This window comes from Ananas comosus, linkage group 18, assembly GCF_001540865.1.
Source record: "Ananas comosus cultivar F153 linkage group 18, ASM154086v1, whole genome shotgun sequence".
Taxonomy (NCBI): Eukaryota; Viridiplantae; Streptophyta; class Magnoliopsida; order Poales; family Bromeliaceae; genus Ananas; species Ananas comosus.
In genome coordinates this window covers 7,218,763-7,233,302 of record NC_033638.1, presented here as the reverse complement: position 1 = coordinate 7,233,302, position 14,540 = coordinate 7,218,763, and the positions used below count along the sequence as shown (strand labels likewise).

General features: G+C 35.5%; 2 protein-coding genes across 3 annotated transcripts; both read right to left on the bottom strand.

Moving 5' to 3' along the window:
• On the bottom strand, positions 1,200–7,356 carry LOC109723788 (cell cycle checkpoint control protein RAD9B). The gene is made up of 9 exons (XM_020252274.1): positions 7,285–7,356; positions 5,545–5,791; positions 4,304–4,555; positions 4,093–4,208; positions 2,938–3,002; positions 2,378–2,604; positions 1,885–2,032; positions 1,629–1,669; positions 1,200–1,526 (listed from the first exon to the last, which is right to left on the bottom strand). The coding sequence occupies exons 1-9, from the start codon at positions 7,354–7,356 to the stop codon at positions 1,408–1,410; spliced, it is 1,287 nt and encodes a 428-aa protein (XP_020107863.1). The 3' UTR covers positions 1,200–1,407.
• LOC109724503 (biotin carboxyl carrier protein of acetyl-CoA carboxylase) lies at positions 7,072–13,250 on the bottom strand. 2 transcript variants are annotated; one of them, XM_020253348.1, is made up of 9 exons: positions 13,045–13,250; positions 10,666–10,848; positions 10,176–10,252; positions 9,068–9,121; positions 8,220–8,492; positions 8,084–8,146; positions 7,926–7,994; positions 7,789–7,834; positions 7,072–7,429 (listed from the first exon to the last, which is right to left on the bottom strand). In XM_020253348.1, exons 1-9 carry the CDS (start codon positions 13,076–13,078, stop codon positions 7,368–7,370), a joined length of 861 nt encoding a protein of 286 aa, XP_020108937.1. In that variant the 5' UTR covers positions 13,079–13,250; the 3' UTR covers positions 7,072–7,367. The 2 variants fall into 2 exon arrangements, with proteins under 2 accessions (XP_020108937.1, XP_020108936.1); XM_020253347.1 differs by having other exon boundaries at positions 10,176–10,255; positions 13,045–13,249.

Sequence of the window (14,540 nt, the reverse complement as noted above, 5' to 3'; positions counted from 1 at the left end):
TATAGTGTAATTAAATATAATTTTTTGAACTTAGCCAAATGGAGGGGCCATTTCAAAAGAGTCTTTTAGTTGAGGGGGTCTCCATACATTTTTACCTTCTATTTATATTTTTGAACTTAGCCAATCAACAGCTTTAGACACTGTCCTGTCTCCATTTGTATCTTTTTCTAATTTCCACGCATTACTTTGACCAATTTCGCATCTCGATGTTATGCTTTTTTAATCTCCTACAACTTTTTCTTTTTCTTTTGTTCTTTACAACAAAGAATTAGCTTTTGCTTTTAGAATTTGTATGTTAAGTTTAATTAGAGAGTTAATTTTATACATGTTCCTACAAACATAGTAAATTACAAATATATTCATACAAAGTTTAACTTTCATATATTGTCCCTGTAAAAGTCTGATGTTTTCAAATATATTCCTACTGTTAGGATCCGTTAGAAAAAAATTGTTAATCATAGATAAAATACTTAACTATAGTTAATTAATAAGCTGAATTGAGCTTTTTATCCGTCTTTAATTAATAGTTGAAACTTTTGGAAGGAAATATTTGTTATGGCAAAAAGATTATTTCACTTATAAAATAAACAGTATTTTAGTGGTAACAAATCGGAGAGACATATTTGAAAACATTATGAACAACATGTAAAAGCTATATTTTATAAAAATATATTTATAATTCACTATATTTGTAGAGACCTGTATAAAATTAACCCTTAATTAGAAATATGCATTTGTGCTCGTAGCTAACATCAGAAATGCACGAATCACGAGGACACGTCGTTTGTAAAGTGCTGTGCAATATGTTCATATGCAGAACCTTAATAAAGGAGCTCTTTTGCATGTATGTAGCCAAGGGGCATTTGCTTATGTATATTTGCCACAAAGTTTGGAATTTACACATTCATCTATAATTCACAAATGTATCATTAGAGATGGTAGCTGATTTAAAAACAACAATAACAACAATAATAACAATAATCATCTCATTGTGATTAGGTATTAGGATGCATGAAAATGCAGGTGTACTGATGGCGACGGCGCAACTCAAGAGAACTACCATTGTCCTCAACATGCAAATGGAAACTTCCAGAGTTCAAAACTCCAAAGAGTACTGCCAAACAATCAACAGTTCAATCATTTTCGAAGATTACAAACTGAGAAGAGGTGGATTTAATTTACGAAGGACAAATTAGCAATTAGCTGTAAAAACACGAATTCTCAAGCCTCGATTCAACTTAAAAGATATGCAGATCAGTTCGAAAACACAATTTAGGTTCAACAGCAGGTTATTACAATTACAGGGTTCGGCAAACATATACAAATAAAACAAGCTTGCAAACTATTTGCGACAGTAAAGCACACCTTTCTTAACAGTTGAGTACTAAACGGCACCGATGCTATCGTTCAGTCAAAATAATGAGGCGTCGACTGTACATATAATTCTTCTTCTTCCTCATCGTCGTCATCATCGGCACCTACCCAATTACTAGGGTGGTGCTGAGAGTTAGGGTTAGCATTGACTTCTGCGTAAGAAGAGAAAGGGAAAAAGTGTTAAGTGATATATAGAAACGCAACAATGCTTTAATTTTCCAGGTGATTCAAGTAAAGCCGTAAAGGTACTCAACCTTGTGGTTCATCCATATGATCTCTCTCAATAGGCTGCCGTCTGCGATACTTTAGTTAGAGCAAAACATTTATTGAAAAGAAATAGAAGTTGTCCTCAAAGCACCAATTAGAGAGCAATTTGCAAAGAAACACTTATATCTCCCACATCGGCAGTATCAACAAAGAATATTAACTTGTATCAAGATTAAATTTATTAAGATAGGTTGTATATTCCTATTATAATGTATATTTCTCCAGATTAGTAACTTGGGATACATATTAGGCGCATCCTCTTGTGCTGGCAGTTTGCCAGGAGCATTAACCGTGTTATGCATTCGCATGCCATCCCGACCGCTAGTACTCGGATTTCGCTCCATCTCGGCCTGCTTTTCTCTGTTTTCTCTGTCACTTCTGGCGGCGCTACCTACGTGGAAAAGATTTCTTACTGTTATTAAATTTGTTTACTATTATGATATCCAGCATAGTGTAGCTAATGGATCGGGGTTATTCGCACATATCCCTGAGAAATTATCTATTTGCAAATATACAATTGCAAGAAATAGACTTCAATATGTCCATTTGAAAACTTGATTTTTTGAGACATATGCCTGTGCTTCTATGAATGTCCTATTTACAAAGGATGAACACCCAGCTTAAGATAAGGGTTTCTGGTAAGAGATTGCGCTTTCAAGGGGTAAATATGAAGAATTCAGATTTTACAGAGGTATTTATATAAATAGAGCCATCAAGGTATATTCTCATGTTTTACCTGAAAGCTCTGACCAGATCTTAGTATTTTCAGAAGTATTCTGAGGAGCTGGTGATACATTAGCAGCTCTTGCATGTTCGGTCTCATGTGCTGGAGGAGCCGATGGGCGTTCACTAGTGCTCCCATCAGTGAGTTGTGATACGAGCATAGTCGACAAAACTAGAGTGGCATCAAAGTCCGAATGAGACCCATCATCCAATTCGAATTTTGGTGCCAGAAGTATAGGCCTGTGCAGCTAAAACACATACTATTAGAGTGCAAAAAATATTGTCCCGACCGGGTGCACCACATCAACTGTGCACTGCCCTCTGTAGATGTCGTCCATCCCATCTCATCCTTTTAAGTCCTCACGGCCCAGTGGGCCACAGCCTTTTCTTGATTTTAGAAGTTATTTCCTTTAAAAATGAGTTCGATGGTTGGATTGAAGTAGGAGATGGAATGGATAGTTTTTCACTGGCACTACACTACTGATGTGGTGCACCCCATGAAGGCAACAATTTCTCTACGGAGCAGTCGAGCATTTGACAAGATAGTGAAAAAGAAAAACTACGGAAACTTACTCTCCAGCTTTCTCGAAGAATAGGTGAATGTCAACCTCACAACCCTCACAAAAAGTAAGGAAGGCCTATCGTGATAGACACAAAAGAATAAATAGCTTGCAGCAAGATAAGTCATTACAACACAAGAGATCCATAAAGTGACAAAATATATTTGTAATAAGAAAAGTTGAAGATAAGCCCATCATTTGTAGCAACAAAACTACTCAAGGATTTCACAATGTCATGCATTTACATTCCCTTAATACTCATCTAGATTTTTCAGATTAAAACATTCTCATAAATCCTATTTATGAGTTGGAGCAGCAAGGGCTCTTCCAGCCATCAGTAAAATCAACTTTCTGTTTCTATTGAAAGAAACTGATCATACAACCAGAGATGCTGAATGCCATTAAACTGTTAATTGCAGGTAAAGGACTAGAGAGTAATTATGTCTTAAACAGGGGAATATATTGGGAATACTAGATTTGTAACAAGTAGCAACTAAAAGCGAAATAAAACTTCATTAAATGGTTGGAGATTATTAGTGCAATTTAAACCAAATCTAAAAGAACACTTTATGAGCTTGTTCGAGTGTATAATTTGAAGTAAGCAAATCCCAGGTCAACTCAACTCAGAATTGATCTCACAAAGTGGCATCAGTTATAAGAGACCTGAAAAGAGAATTATGAGCAAACTACTTTCACTTGATCATGTTTTGAGCTCCCTTTTCATTTTCTACTTTTGAGTTATACCATTTTCCTAACTCTTAAGTGATTCAATCTTTCCTAATCACCTTAATAATCTATGTACCACAACAGCTATCATGAAACACAAATCTGTCACCACTCTCTATATTTGCACCCTCTGCCTCTTACAATTTCTAGTTATCGACGTCCTTTCGATTTCAATTTCTTCACAACCCAAATTATTGTGCATTTAGCCTGGTTTCTATAATAGCCTCTCTACTCAAGAAGCAGAAGTCAAGCGTTGGGTGACAGTAAGATTTTCAGATTCTAGCTCGAGCGGGTAGCAAGAATAAGCTTTGAGACCTCAGAGTAGAAGCTTCATCTGAAGCTTCTGTTTTTGACTTCTGTGCGAAGCGATTGAGGAACTAAAAAGAAAAAGAAAACTGTCTGGACTATTCTATAATCTCAAAAGATTTGGAAATATCACCACCTTCAGTTCCTTCACACTAAAAGTGACATCCACCGGATCGCCGACATGGTTATACTGTAAAAACTCCTCTGCTGGATCTATCCAAAGCTGTGTATGCAGCGCTGCATCACTGCTATCTGCAAGAGGAAAGTGGAAACACCATCATACATCATCCACACTATCATTCCTTAAAACCGAAAATTTCTGCACAACCTAAATACTAAAATCACACCTTTAGCAGGATCTATATAACTCCTCAGCTCGACAGCCTTCCCTCCGATCTCTCCCCCTGCATCCGACGGCCCGACCAACGGTTCCGTCGCGATAATGGTTATCTCCTGAAGGGAGGACTGGAAGTTAGCAAGCAGCCGTGAGAGGTCCCTTGGCCTCACCACAAGGCTACTGGGGAACCGCTGGCGGTCGAGGGAAAGTTGTTGTATGTCCGGCTCTACCTGGCAACTGATCCAATAGGTCTTCTTCACACCTGAGAAGGACACAAAAAGATCATAGGCATTTCAACGAACACCTTAAATGCAAACTGCACAATGCCTAAACCACTGAATTAGATGGAAATGCCGTTCATTTTTCGTAATTCCCTGGTTTATAAACACATCATTTCAAAGATTTGGTTTGATTTCTGCTGCTTTGAGTGAATTTCTGTAAGTGAAAGCAAATAGGATGATTTAAGGTCCGGTTAGCCATGGCTTGAATTTCTCAAATGCTAAGGAATCTAAACATGACTTACTGCCTTGTTTAGGAATACTTTCCCTAAAGCAGCTACCTTGTGATACTTAAAAACTCCAAAGAAGAAAAAGTTCTGAAATTTCTTTATAATTTCACCCTTTCAATCCTGCAAAATTATAGAGGAATCTTCCGCCATAGCATCAAAGTGGCTTATTGTAGGATGCGGTGCTGTTTGGTGAAGTGCAATCTAAGTAGTACTATTATGATAAGCACTCTGTCAAAATAGCCCCAGAAGCTTGTTTTTGCAGCAGAATCACATGCATCATAGTGAATCCTCCTCTTTTGAGTCTTAAAATCTCATTTCAACTTCCCGCTACAGCAAAATCTTCAAAATTTTCTTCTTTGTCAAAAACTCTATTAGAGATTGGTACCAAATATGCCCTAATAAGAGTAAACCGATACAAAGAACAATAGAATTCAATCCAACGACATTTACGGCGTTCCAAACGACAAAATTCAAACTCCTGTAATAAAACAGTTTTCTATCCGAAAAAACATTTTCCGTCTATTTAATTCTAAGGAAAAATAGCGTTCTCGTTTTCCGAATTTTTTACCCGGAAAATCAAAGCTGTTGTGGAAAATGGTGTTTTCCATGAAAAAAAAAAAGAAATCTTTTTTCTCCTCCGATGGACCAACCACGCACCCCCAAAACACCCAACATCCAATTCGACTCGATCGAACAAAAAAGCAAATCAGTTTAATCCAAATTCGAGTATTATGATTGGTCACCGTTGAGGCAGTGGAGGGTCCACTGGAGCTTGGGGGCGTCGGGGGCGGGGAGGCGGGCGACGAGGCGGTGGAGCGAGGCCGCGGGGGTGCGGAGGATGGAGCACACGGATTTGAGGAGGACGCCGCATTGGAGAGGAGACGAAGAAGGAGAGGAGGAGGAGAGGAGGGAGAAGTGGTCGAAGAACTCGGCGGCGAAGGAGATGGTTTGGTACGCGGAGCGGGAGGAGTTGAGGGCGTGGAGCTCCAGCTACAAATGTGGAGTGGGGAAGGAGAACATTAATATATAGGGATATAGGTAAAATTGCACGTAGGCCCCTAAATTACGGGAAAGTTTCGAAATGGTCTCCTTAGGCCCCGTTCTGTATAATTGTTCTTTCTTTTTTGGCTTTTTTTTTTAATACCAACTATATATAATTTTTATAAAACTAGCGAGCGGATATTTTTATTATTGTTATTGTTAATTAGTTTCTAATGCATTCGAGGAAGTTATGGTTGACAAATAAATACTTTAGATTTAAGAATTGTAGAGTAATCCGCTATACTTTTTACGTTGTTTTATAGAAAAATTTTTATTTTTTCTAAAAAAACAGAGGCATGACGCCATACGAAATCTTAACTTTTAAATTCTGGGCTTTTTTTGCAAATAGCCCCCTGACAAATTTTATTTACAAAAATAATCCCGTCCAAAAATTATTTGCAAAAATGGCCCTGCCCCTGCCACGCCAGCGCCACGTCAGCGCCACGCGGGCAGGGCGGGCCCAGATGTTTAAGTTGAACACGGTGAACCATTCACCGTGTTCAATTGTATTGGACACGGTGAATGGTTCACCGTGTCCAATACAAATACCCCAACAATGGCTAAGTTGGAGGTATTTATATTAGACACGGTGAACCATTCACCGTGTCCAATTATTTGTATTGGACACGGTGAATGATCCACCGTGTCCAATACAAATATTTCGATCTTAGCTATTTTGTATTGAACACGGTGAATGGTTCACCGTGTTCAACTTAACTATCTGGCCCAACCCCGCCCGCGTGGCGCTGACGTGATGCTTGCGTGGCGGGGCCAGGGCCGTTTTTGCAAATAAATTTTTGACAGGGCCAATTTTAAAAAAAAAATTTGTAAAGAGGCTATTTGCAAAAAAAGCCCTTAAATTCTTTATTGACACCTCTTAAATCATTCCACTTATTATGGTTAACAATTTTATTAAAAAATTATAATTTTATTAAACCATTAATTATTAATTATTTCATATTAATTTGCTAAAATAATAAGTTTACTAGCCATTTCCAAATAGCATACAGTTGAGGGGGCTCTCCATACAGTTGGATACAAACAAACAAAATCAACAAGTAATAGCTTTCCTAACGAAACCCACTTTTCTTTTCTTTTTTATTTTTTCTTTTTTCTGAATAATCCAAAAATAACAATTCCCAGTAGCAGCAGCAGCATCCCTTACTTAATCCCAGTTATGCCTGTAAACAAGCACCTATCATTTATTTTTGTTAGTACAAACCAAAGACAAAATAATCATCCTACTGCATTTAATGCCAAACCAAAATCTATGGGAGTTTTTATTCCAAAAACAATATTTCATCCAATCATAGTTAACAGAAAATGAATTTCGCTTCAAAATCGAAGGCGAGACCAGTTCTATTCAACCTAATACCCGACAGTTTTATCTTCAAGGAATCAAATAGCGAAAAGTTCCAATAAACAGTTACTGATCACGTCACATTAAGCATAGCTGCAATAAGAAGCTTGGTGATGATGATTGGGAGCACCAGGGAGAAGAGAGCTCTTAGCATTGTATGGAAGCTCACTTTATGCCGTGGAATGAAGGCAATACAGCAACAAGTGGATCTCCGTACCCAACCGCTTCTGCGAGTTAACAATACACAAACACTTCTGATTCTTAAGTTGTAGAAGAAGATAAACATTAGCTAAAATGGCAACAGCACAGAGAGAGAGAGAGAGAGAGAGAGAGAGAGAGAGAGAGTACTCGAAGAAGTACTGTCCGAGTAACTGGTGTTCAAAGAATAAAGAGATCAAGTTAAGCTAAGTCGAGTCAAGCAGAATAGTTTACCACAAAAAAATGATCAAATTTTATGTGACCAGCAAATTTTGAGTTTTGAGTTGTGTAGAAAAGAATAGCTTCACCAAGAAGATCATGTAAATGCAAAATAATTCTAATCATAATGGTAAATGTTCGACTTTTCTTGAAGGGAACTTCGTATTACCTCCATCACTGTAGAGGACCTTAAGGACTTCCCCAGCCACATCCGACTGCTCGATAAAACGTCAAGCAAGTATTAAAATCGGGAGATTTTTTCATAAATAAAATGACAAGATATCTAAAACATGAAAAACAACTCACTCTAACTGGCAGTTCGTTGCCAAACTGATCCAGGAAGCCAATAATCTGCCCTTCCTTGATAACATCACCCTGTTTTTCCCCCCATTTTTTAGAAAAAAGAACAGCAGGAAATGATGCTTCAAAAACAAAGCAATGCAGTGAGAGGTATTTGGACTTACCTCCTTACAACTTGGTGGTTGCTTCTTCCCCTTGAGTGTTCTTCCCCTTCGGAATGTGCCAACCTGGAAAGTTTAAGGTGATAAATACTGTTGAAGTTTAACAATTTCAACTTTATCAGACAATTTTTTTTCATACCGTGGGCGATGACACAATAATGTATGCATTTGATCCAGAAGCCTCGAGTGCAGCAAGCTTCGATGCCTTTGCAGAAGAAACATTTGCAAATGGGCTGGTTGGTGCCGAAGGGGGTTTGGGAGGAGCAGCTGGTGGGGCAGCTGGAGCTGATCCATTCATGGGTTCACTTGGAATAGGCGGTGCTGTGGTTGGTGAGACAATAGGAATAGAAGCTGGAGCTGAAGCCTTGGGAGTTCCTACATCTCTTTTTAGATGCATCTCAAAGGTGCCAATCTGAAGAGCATGAGAAAACATCAGTAAAGCATTTTGTATTGAATGTACGACGTTTACTTGAGAGCTAGAATGTGAACAATTTGTTTTTTAACTGCAGGGAAATAAATAGTAGCTTACGGTTGTAATGATATCTACCTTAAGCCTTACTATTAGCCTGGATTCTATATAGAAATGATCTAAAGTATTTTAAATGGTAATTGTCAAATAACTAAAACCATGATAAAAAATGAATTCTTATTTATATAGTACTTGGGATTTGGGAAAGTATTGTTCACAAGAAGGCTAACATGCAACAAAAGCAAGTTACAAGCTACAAAGTTGATGGCATGTCGTATAACTAATACAACCACCGTTAAAAACAAGCAACCACTTATTGATGTTACTTCAAAGAACTAATCAAACTGTTTGTGGAATTTGCTCTGAAACAGATTTAATCAATTAAAAAGACACATTAGTTCACTTTAAAGATATTGGATGGAATAGGTTGCAGTAACAGAAAGCCGATACATGCATCATTGATACTAATCATATTTCTATGAGAATTAAGTTTCTTTCTGATGCAGTTGCTGCGGTACCTTCAACTTAAGCTCTGCAACACTGGTTTCCTCGCAGACTTCCAATAACAATGCCTACAATTCAAAAAAGAAATTCTGTGTCATATCTTAAGTCAGAGTGACAATGACAATTGCATAAAAGCTTTAGTATAGACATTCAAACTAATATCATATTATGACTGAGTGTTCTATAATATGATCAATCTCTTCTATTGCAGATTTATTTAGTTTATTGGTTATTTTATTATCTACAATCGTAACAATCCTCACTTACATTTTCTAACCATCAATTGAAAGAAGAATCAATACGAATCTTGATCTCTCATACCCTGTATCCTTGCCAAAAAAGCGAAGTAGTAATCGTCAACTTGTTCTCAACAATGGTAGCATAACATTTTTATAGTATTGACATTCCCGATTAAGTTATTCTTCTCCTTCAACCATTTCTCCCCTTGACTCATCTTTCTCTTATTTTATTAATGTATACATAATATATTCCTGAAGTATTGGCTAAATTTATATCTATGATCAGTGAAGGCTATAGCTGCTTCCACACATTACAGCCCCCTCCCAAAACACCCCTTACTTTGTGGCATCTAGAATTTATAATCCAGTCAGTTAAAAAACAAATATCCCTTTCAAAATCAATGAACGTTATATGCAAAAATATTTGAGTCAGCATGCTTCTCTAGTTTATTCTATTCACATACTAAGCATACTTTACTGTGGCTAATAACACAGATTAGAATAGAACCTAGCAATTAGCATTTAGCAATTGAAAAAAGGCCGTTGAAGCACTTACATGTTTTCTCAGTTCAGATATGCATAATCAAATTTTACGAGGGTTTATCAAAGAATCAAATTATTTTCATTTGATTGATACGGGCCATATATAAGGAGGGATTTTACACAGAAATGAGTGAAAAGAGAGAAGAGAGACTATTGATCCACAAAATACTGGATAGAGTGTTTGGCGTAGCATGCGCTGGTCGAGCATGATGATAAGAAGTATCAGCTAATCTAGCAGTGAAAACATCTCATTAATCTTATTATTGGATGCCTCTTGATTATGGCTCAGACAAACCAAACTCTGTCATAAAGCTAACAAAATTTAAAGAACATATTGCACCTCAAAGCCACTGGGAAAAGTTGACTTCGGAACACTTTGCTTGTCTGAGGGCTTTTCTGAACTTTTTTCCAAAGTAACTGCTGCATCGACAGAAAACATGCTTCAATAAGCCAAATCCGTGATATTTCAGAAGAATAGGTAAGTCTACTAATATTGATTGAACATAAAGAATTATAATTACAGCAATGTAGCATTATCTTTCTCAGTTGGCTAACTAACTGCCTTTAAATTGAAGGAGAGAACACCTGCCTCATTTTAATTTAATACTTACTAATGAAGTCTTTATTAAACTTTAAAACCAACTCCTTTAACATGGCATTTGAAATTTATGAACAATCATTAGTAACAACAAACATGAAAGGGAGCGATGGTAAAGGAATGAAATCAGAATCTATTCCAGCAAACATGACAGATCGAAAGCTCAGAATTCCCTGATACGAAGTAAATGAAAAAAGTAATTGAAATTCAAAGAACATATGCATCAACCAACCATTGGATGTCAAAGCTGAAGCAGTCTCAGAAGCCTTCAGATGTGGCAAGAAAGATCCTTTTCGACCCACAACAAACATTGAAGGCTGGGAAAAAGCATGTCTTTTACTTGCAGCATTGGGCATGCGGGCCAAAACAGGCTTCTCTGGAAAGGACTCTGAATATTGAGTTGTCCACATAGCACCTAGGAAATAAAAGATGGTGCTATGAAACAAAAAATAATAACATTGCAAAAGGGAATTGACACAATTTAGTTGAACTAGTAAAATAAGCTGAGATCACTAGAACACTTTGGCTGTAAAACTTAACGCATAAAGTGGTGAGTACGGCACAAGGAAAAGTTATCTTTTGCAATCATATTGACAAATACTGCATCTTAACGTCAACCATAATGTAAGCATTTTGGATATATAAAATTGAAGGATGATGATAAACTATATATATGGGGTATGTTCCTTTCAATAGAGCATTTTGGATATATAAAATTGAAGGATGACGATAAATTATATATATGGGGCATGTTTCTTTCAATAAACATGAAGTAACTAACTAAGATGAGACACGGTAGTCAAATGAAAAAAAAAAAAAATAGACATGTAAGCAACGACTCAGAGGCNTATTTAATCTTAATCCACAAAAAAATAGACATGTAAGCAACGACTCAGAGGCATCTCTTAAGAGATAGACATTGACATTGCAATTACAACTTGGAAATACACTAAATGTGACTTGAACAATAAAATGTTTATGAATGTTTTGAGCATGCATCAAAGAGAAACTGCTGTTTTGAAACTTCGAAGGGGAGTTCAAGCTCTAAATGTTCATTAGCATTTTGCAACCAGCATCAGTATATAAAGACTGCAAAGCAGGCCAGCAATGCAGAGTCCACTAAATGATGATGTGCAAATAAGTTTTAATTTTACCTGAGAACAGAGATCTACTCTAGAAATTATGCAGGAAATGACCTTTTTTTTTTTTTTTTTTTGAGAACCATTTCAGGAGAACTTCAGGAATTTTACAACCAGATCATGTGGCTAAAGAATATTCATAACTTCATAGGTCGCCTAATCAGCAAATCAGCTGTAGAAACTACATATGATAAAGTTCGAGAATAAGAAAGATCCAAGTTTATCATGACCACGACTGCAATGGCTTATGGTGTATATTGGAATTTCTTGTAGCTATAAATCAGAATACGACTACTGTTAGGGGCCGTTTGGTTCAAGGTTTGTAATATTCCATAAATGTTGTATTCATATATTTGGAATAGCAAAATTGTTACTAACTTATTTGGCCATTTGGGTTGGGAGGTAGTTATGAACTTGTATACTCTTATTAGTTGACTATAAATGATTTCCATCAAATATGGAAATGAGAATAATTCCTAACCAATGATAAACTAGTATTCCTACTACTTGGAAATCTATAATGATTCCACTACTTCACCAACACCTTTCAGCTTAGTTGAAAGGCACTGACTTGAATATTTTCAATAGAAAATACAGAGGATTACGGGAATATTACAAACCGTGAACCAAGCAGGCCCTAAGGATCACTACTCTGATTATTGTACTGGTAGAGGAGGTCTCAAACAGTCATCAAAATAATTATAGTCACTCAGGTACTCTTGAATGGCCTTTAGGTCCAAAATCTTAATCCTTAATTCCTTATATTGTTGTTGCAAAGCAAATTTAGTCAACATATTGGTTACTATACAAGAAGGAATTATCAAGTCACTCAAATATTTTTGACACTAATACTTCACTTACCAAAATCAATCTCATTTGCGCTTACAGGAATTCTTTTATTCACTAATAACAAGGTACTTCTCTATGAACTGATCGCAGAAATAGGATCTCCAGGACGTTTAATACACTAATGAGATGAAAAATTATCATTAGTTGCTTCATGAAAGTGAGATGATTTAGGATCGTGCAAATTCACATATGAATTTCTGACAAATCTGTCTTTTCACAGCTAAAGTTATCACTACATCTACAATCTACTCGCTATATTACACAAGTGTTTCACCTCAAAATAGAATTCTAACAAATCTATATCAAACTTCAGCTCGAAATCGCAAATATCCGAACAAGATCTCTACAGGCCATACAGGAGCAAGCATAAGATTGATTCAACATCACGACTAAAATTTAATCAAAATACCACTAAATTATATAAGTGACCAGAAAAAAAAAAAAGAAAAATAGAAATCCTGGGACTGATTCACGAATCACAATTTGATCACAATAAGAATTTAGAGATCAAAATGGTAAAAATAATCCAAAAAAAAACAGTTTAAAAAGAAACATCAGTCATCTGAATCAGAGAAGCCATAGGAAGCTGAAAAAATGGGATAAAAATTAGAAAAAAAAAATACCGTGAAAGGAGCGGAGGAGAGCGGTGGTTTCCATGGAGGCAACGGATCTAAAGAAGAGATCTAGAGTGAGAGGGGGAGATCAAATGAGAAGAGGAGACGTGATGGTGATATATAAGGGGGGAAGAGAGAGAGAGAGAGAGAGAGAGAGAGGGGTGAGGTATTTATTTTGGTTTGGTTTGAAGGAGAGAGAGAGAGAGAGAGAGGGGAGTGTCTTCGATATCTCCGCCATGGCATAAGTTTCTCCACACTCTCAGCTCGCGCGGTGGCGTGATCTGCTGTTGGCTTGGTCGGACGCCGTGGGATTCGGCTCGTCCGAACGGATGCCAAAGGGCTTTTCTTTTTCATACCAACCGTTTCAAATATTAGCTAAAACATAAAAAATCTCTATATAAATACTCATTTTTTTTGAATTTTTTTCACTAACTTTGAAATATATATATATATATATATATATATATTAAAATTTTAGAATTATTATAGGGGTAATTTTGTGCTGTTAGGTACCTGCATTACTAATACATGTGGAATGAATTAAATACAATAATCTGTAAAAATTCTTGTAAGATTATTAGTACTTTTAACAGCATAACGTGAATCGATCACAACCTTAAAGATGTATAACTTATTAATATAATTTTATAATAGGAATAATTTCATAGATGCCCTTCTGAAAACTATTAATTTTATCAATACCCTTCTAAAATTGATAATATCACAAATACCCTCCAATAGCTTAAAAATTATCATAAATGCCCTCTATTAGTTTAGACTTTAGATCTGTTAGCTTCCATTTGAAACGGAGTTAAATTTTCAAAATACCATTTTTACCCTTTATCTCTTATTAATACTTAATAGTAAAAATACTAATAGGTATTTCAAGATAAATTTTGTAAATCTAAATTTGAGTATTTAATATATACATATTAAATTAAATCATTAATATATATTAATTATTAAAAAATATATATAAATTATATTTTATATATAGTATGTTTTTATCTAATTTTGGTTTTGTTTTTAGTTTCGGATTTTGGTTCAAGTTCAGTAAAAAAATAGACCAAACGCATAACTGAATTTACATACGATGGGATTTTATTTTTTGATATCTATAGCTGAAATTATTCCTATTCAACATTGATTAAGCTTATCTCATTTTAAATCAAGTTCAGATAAAATTGCGTATCTTTATCAATTTATATTCCTAATTAGTAATAGTAATTTTGAAATAAATTATAGATTTTATTTTTTTCCTATTTAAGCAAAAGTAAATCACATAACTATATGCATGAATTATTCTGTCGATTGAAATAAAAAGAGAGTTTTGTTCGAAAGCTAAAATATATTATGTTTCAGTTTTTTAATGCATTTATTGCAGATAAAATTATAGAGAATAATTTTGATTAAAAAAAATTTTAGCTTTCAAAATTAAAGAAAGATCAAATAATTCATGCATATAGTTATGTGATTTACATTTAAATTTTTATATATAATTATTT

Excerpts from the sequence above, each read along its gene's own strand:
- LOC109723788 (XM_020252274.1), bottom strand. The coding sequence starts at position 7,356 with ATGCTAAGAGCTCTCTTCTCCCTGGTGCTCCCAATCATCATCACCAAG. Across the intron at positions 5,792-7,284 it reads TTATTGCAGCTATGCTTAAT|CTGGAGCTCCACGCCCTCAA; the intron begins GTGACGTGATCA and ends CCACATTTGTAG. Across the intron at positions 1,527-1,628 it reads TCATATGGATGAACCACAAG|AAGTCAATGCTAACCCTAAC; the intron begins GTTGAGTACCTT and ends CTTCTTACGCAG.
- LOC109724503 (XM_020253347.1), bottom strand. The coding sequence starts at position 13,078 with ATGGAAACCACCGCTCTCCTCCGCTCCTTTCACG. Across the intron at positions 9,122-10,175 it reads CTTTTCCCAGTGGCTTTGAG|GCATTGTTATTGGAAGTCTG; the intron begins GTGCAATATGTT and ends TTTGAATTGTAG. Across the intron at positions 8,147-8,219 it reads TTATTGTGTCATCGCCCACG|GTTGGCACATTCCGAAGGGG; the intron begins GTATGAAAAAAA and ends TAAACTTTCCAG.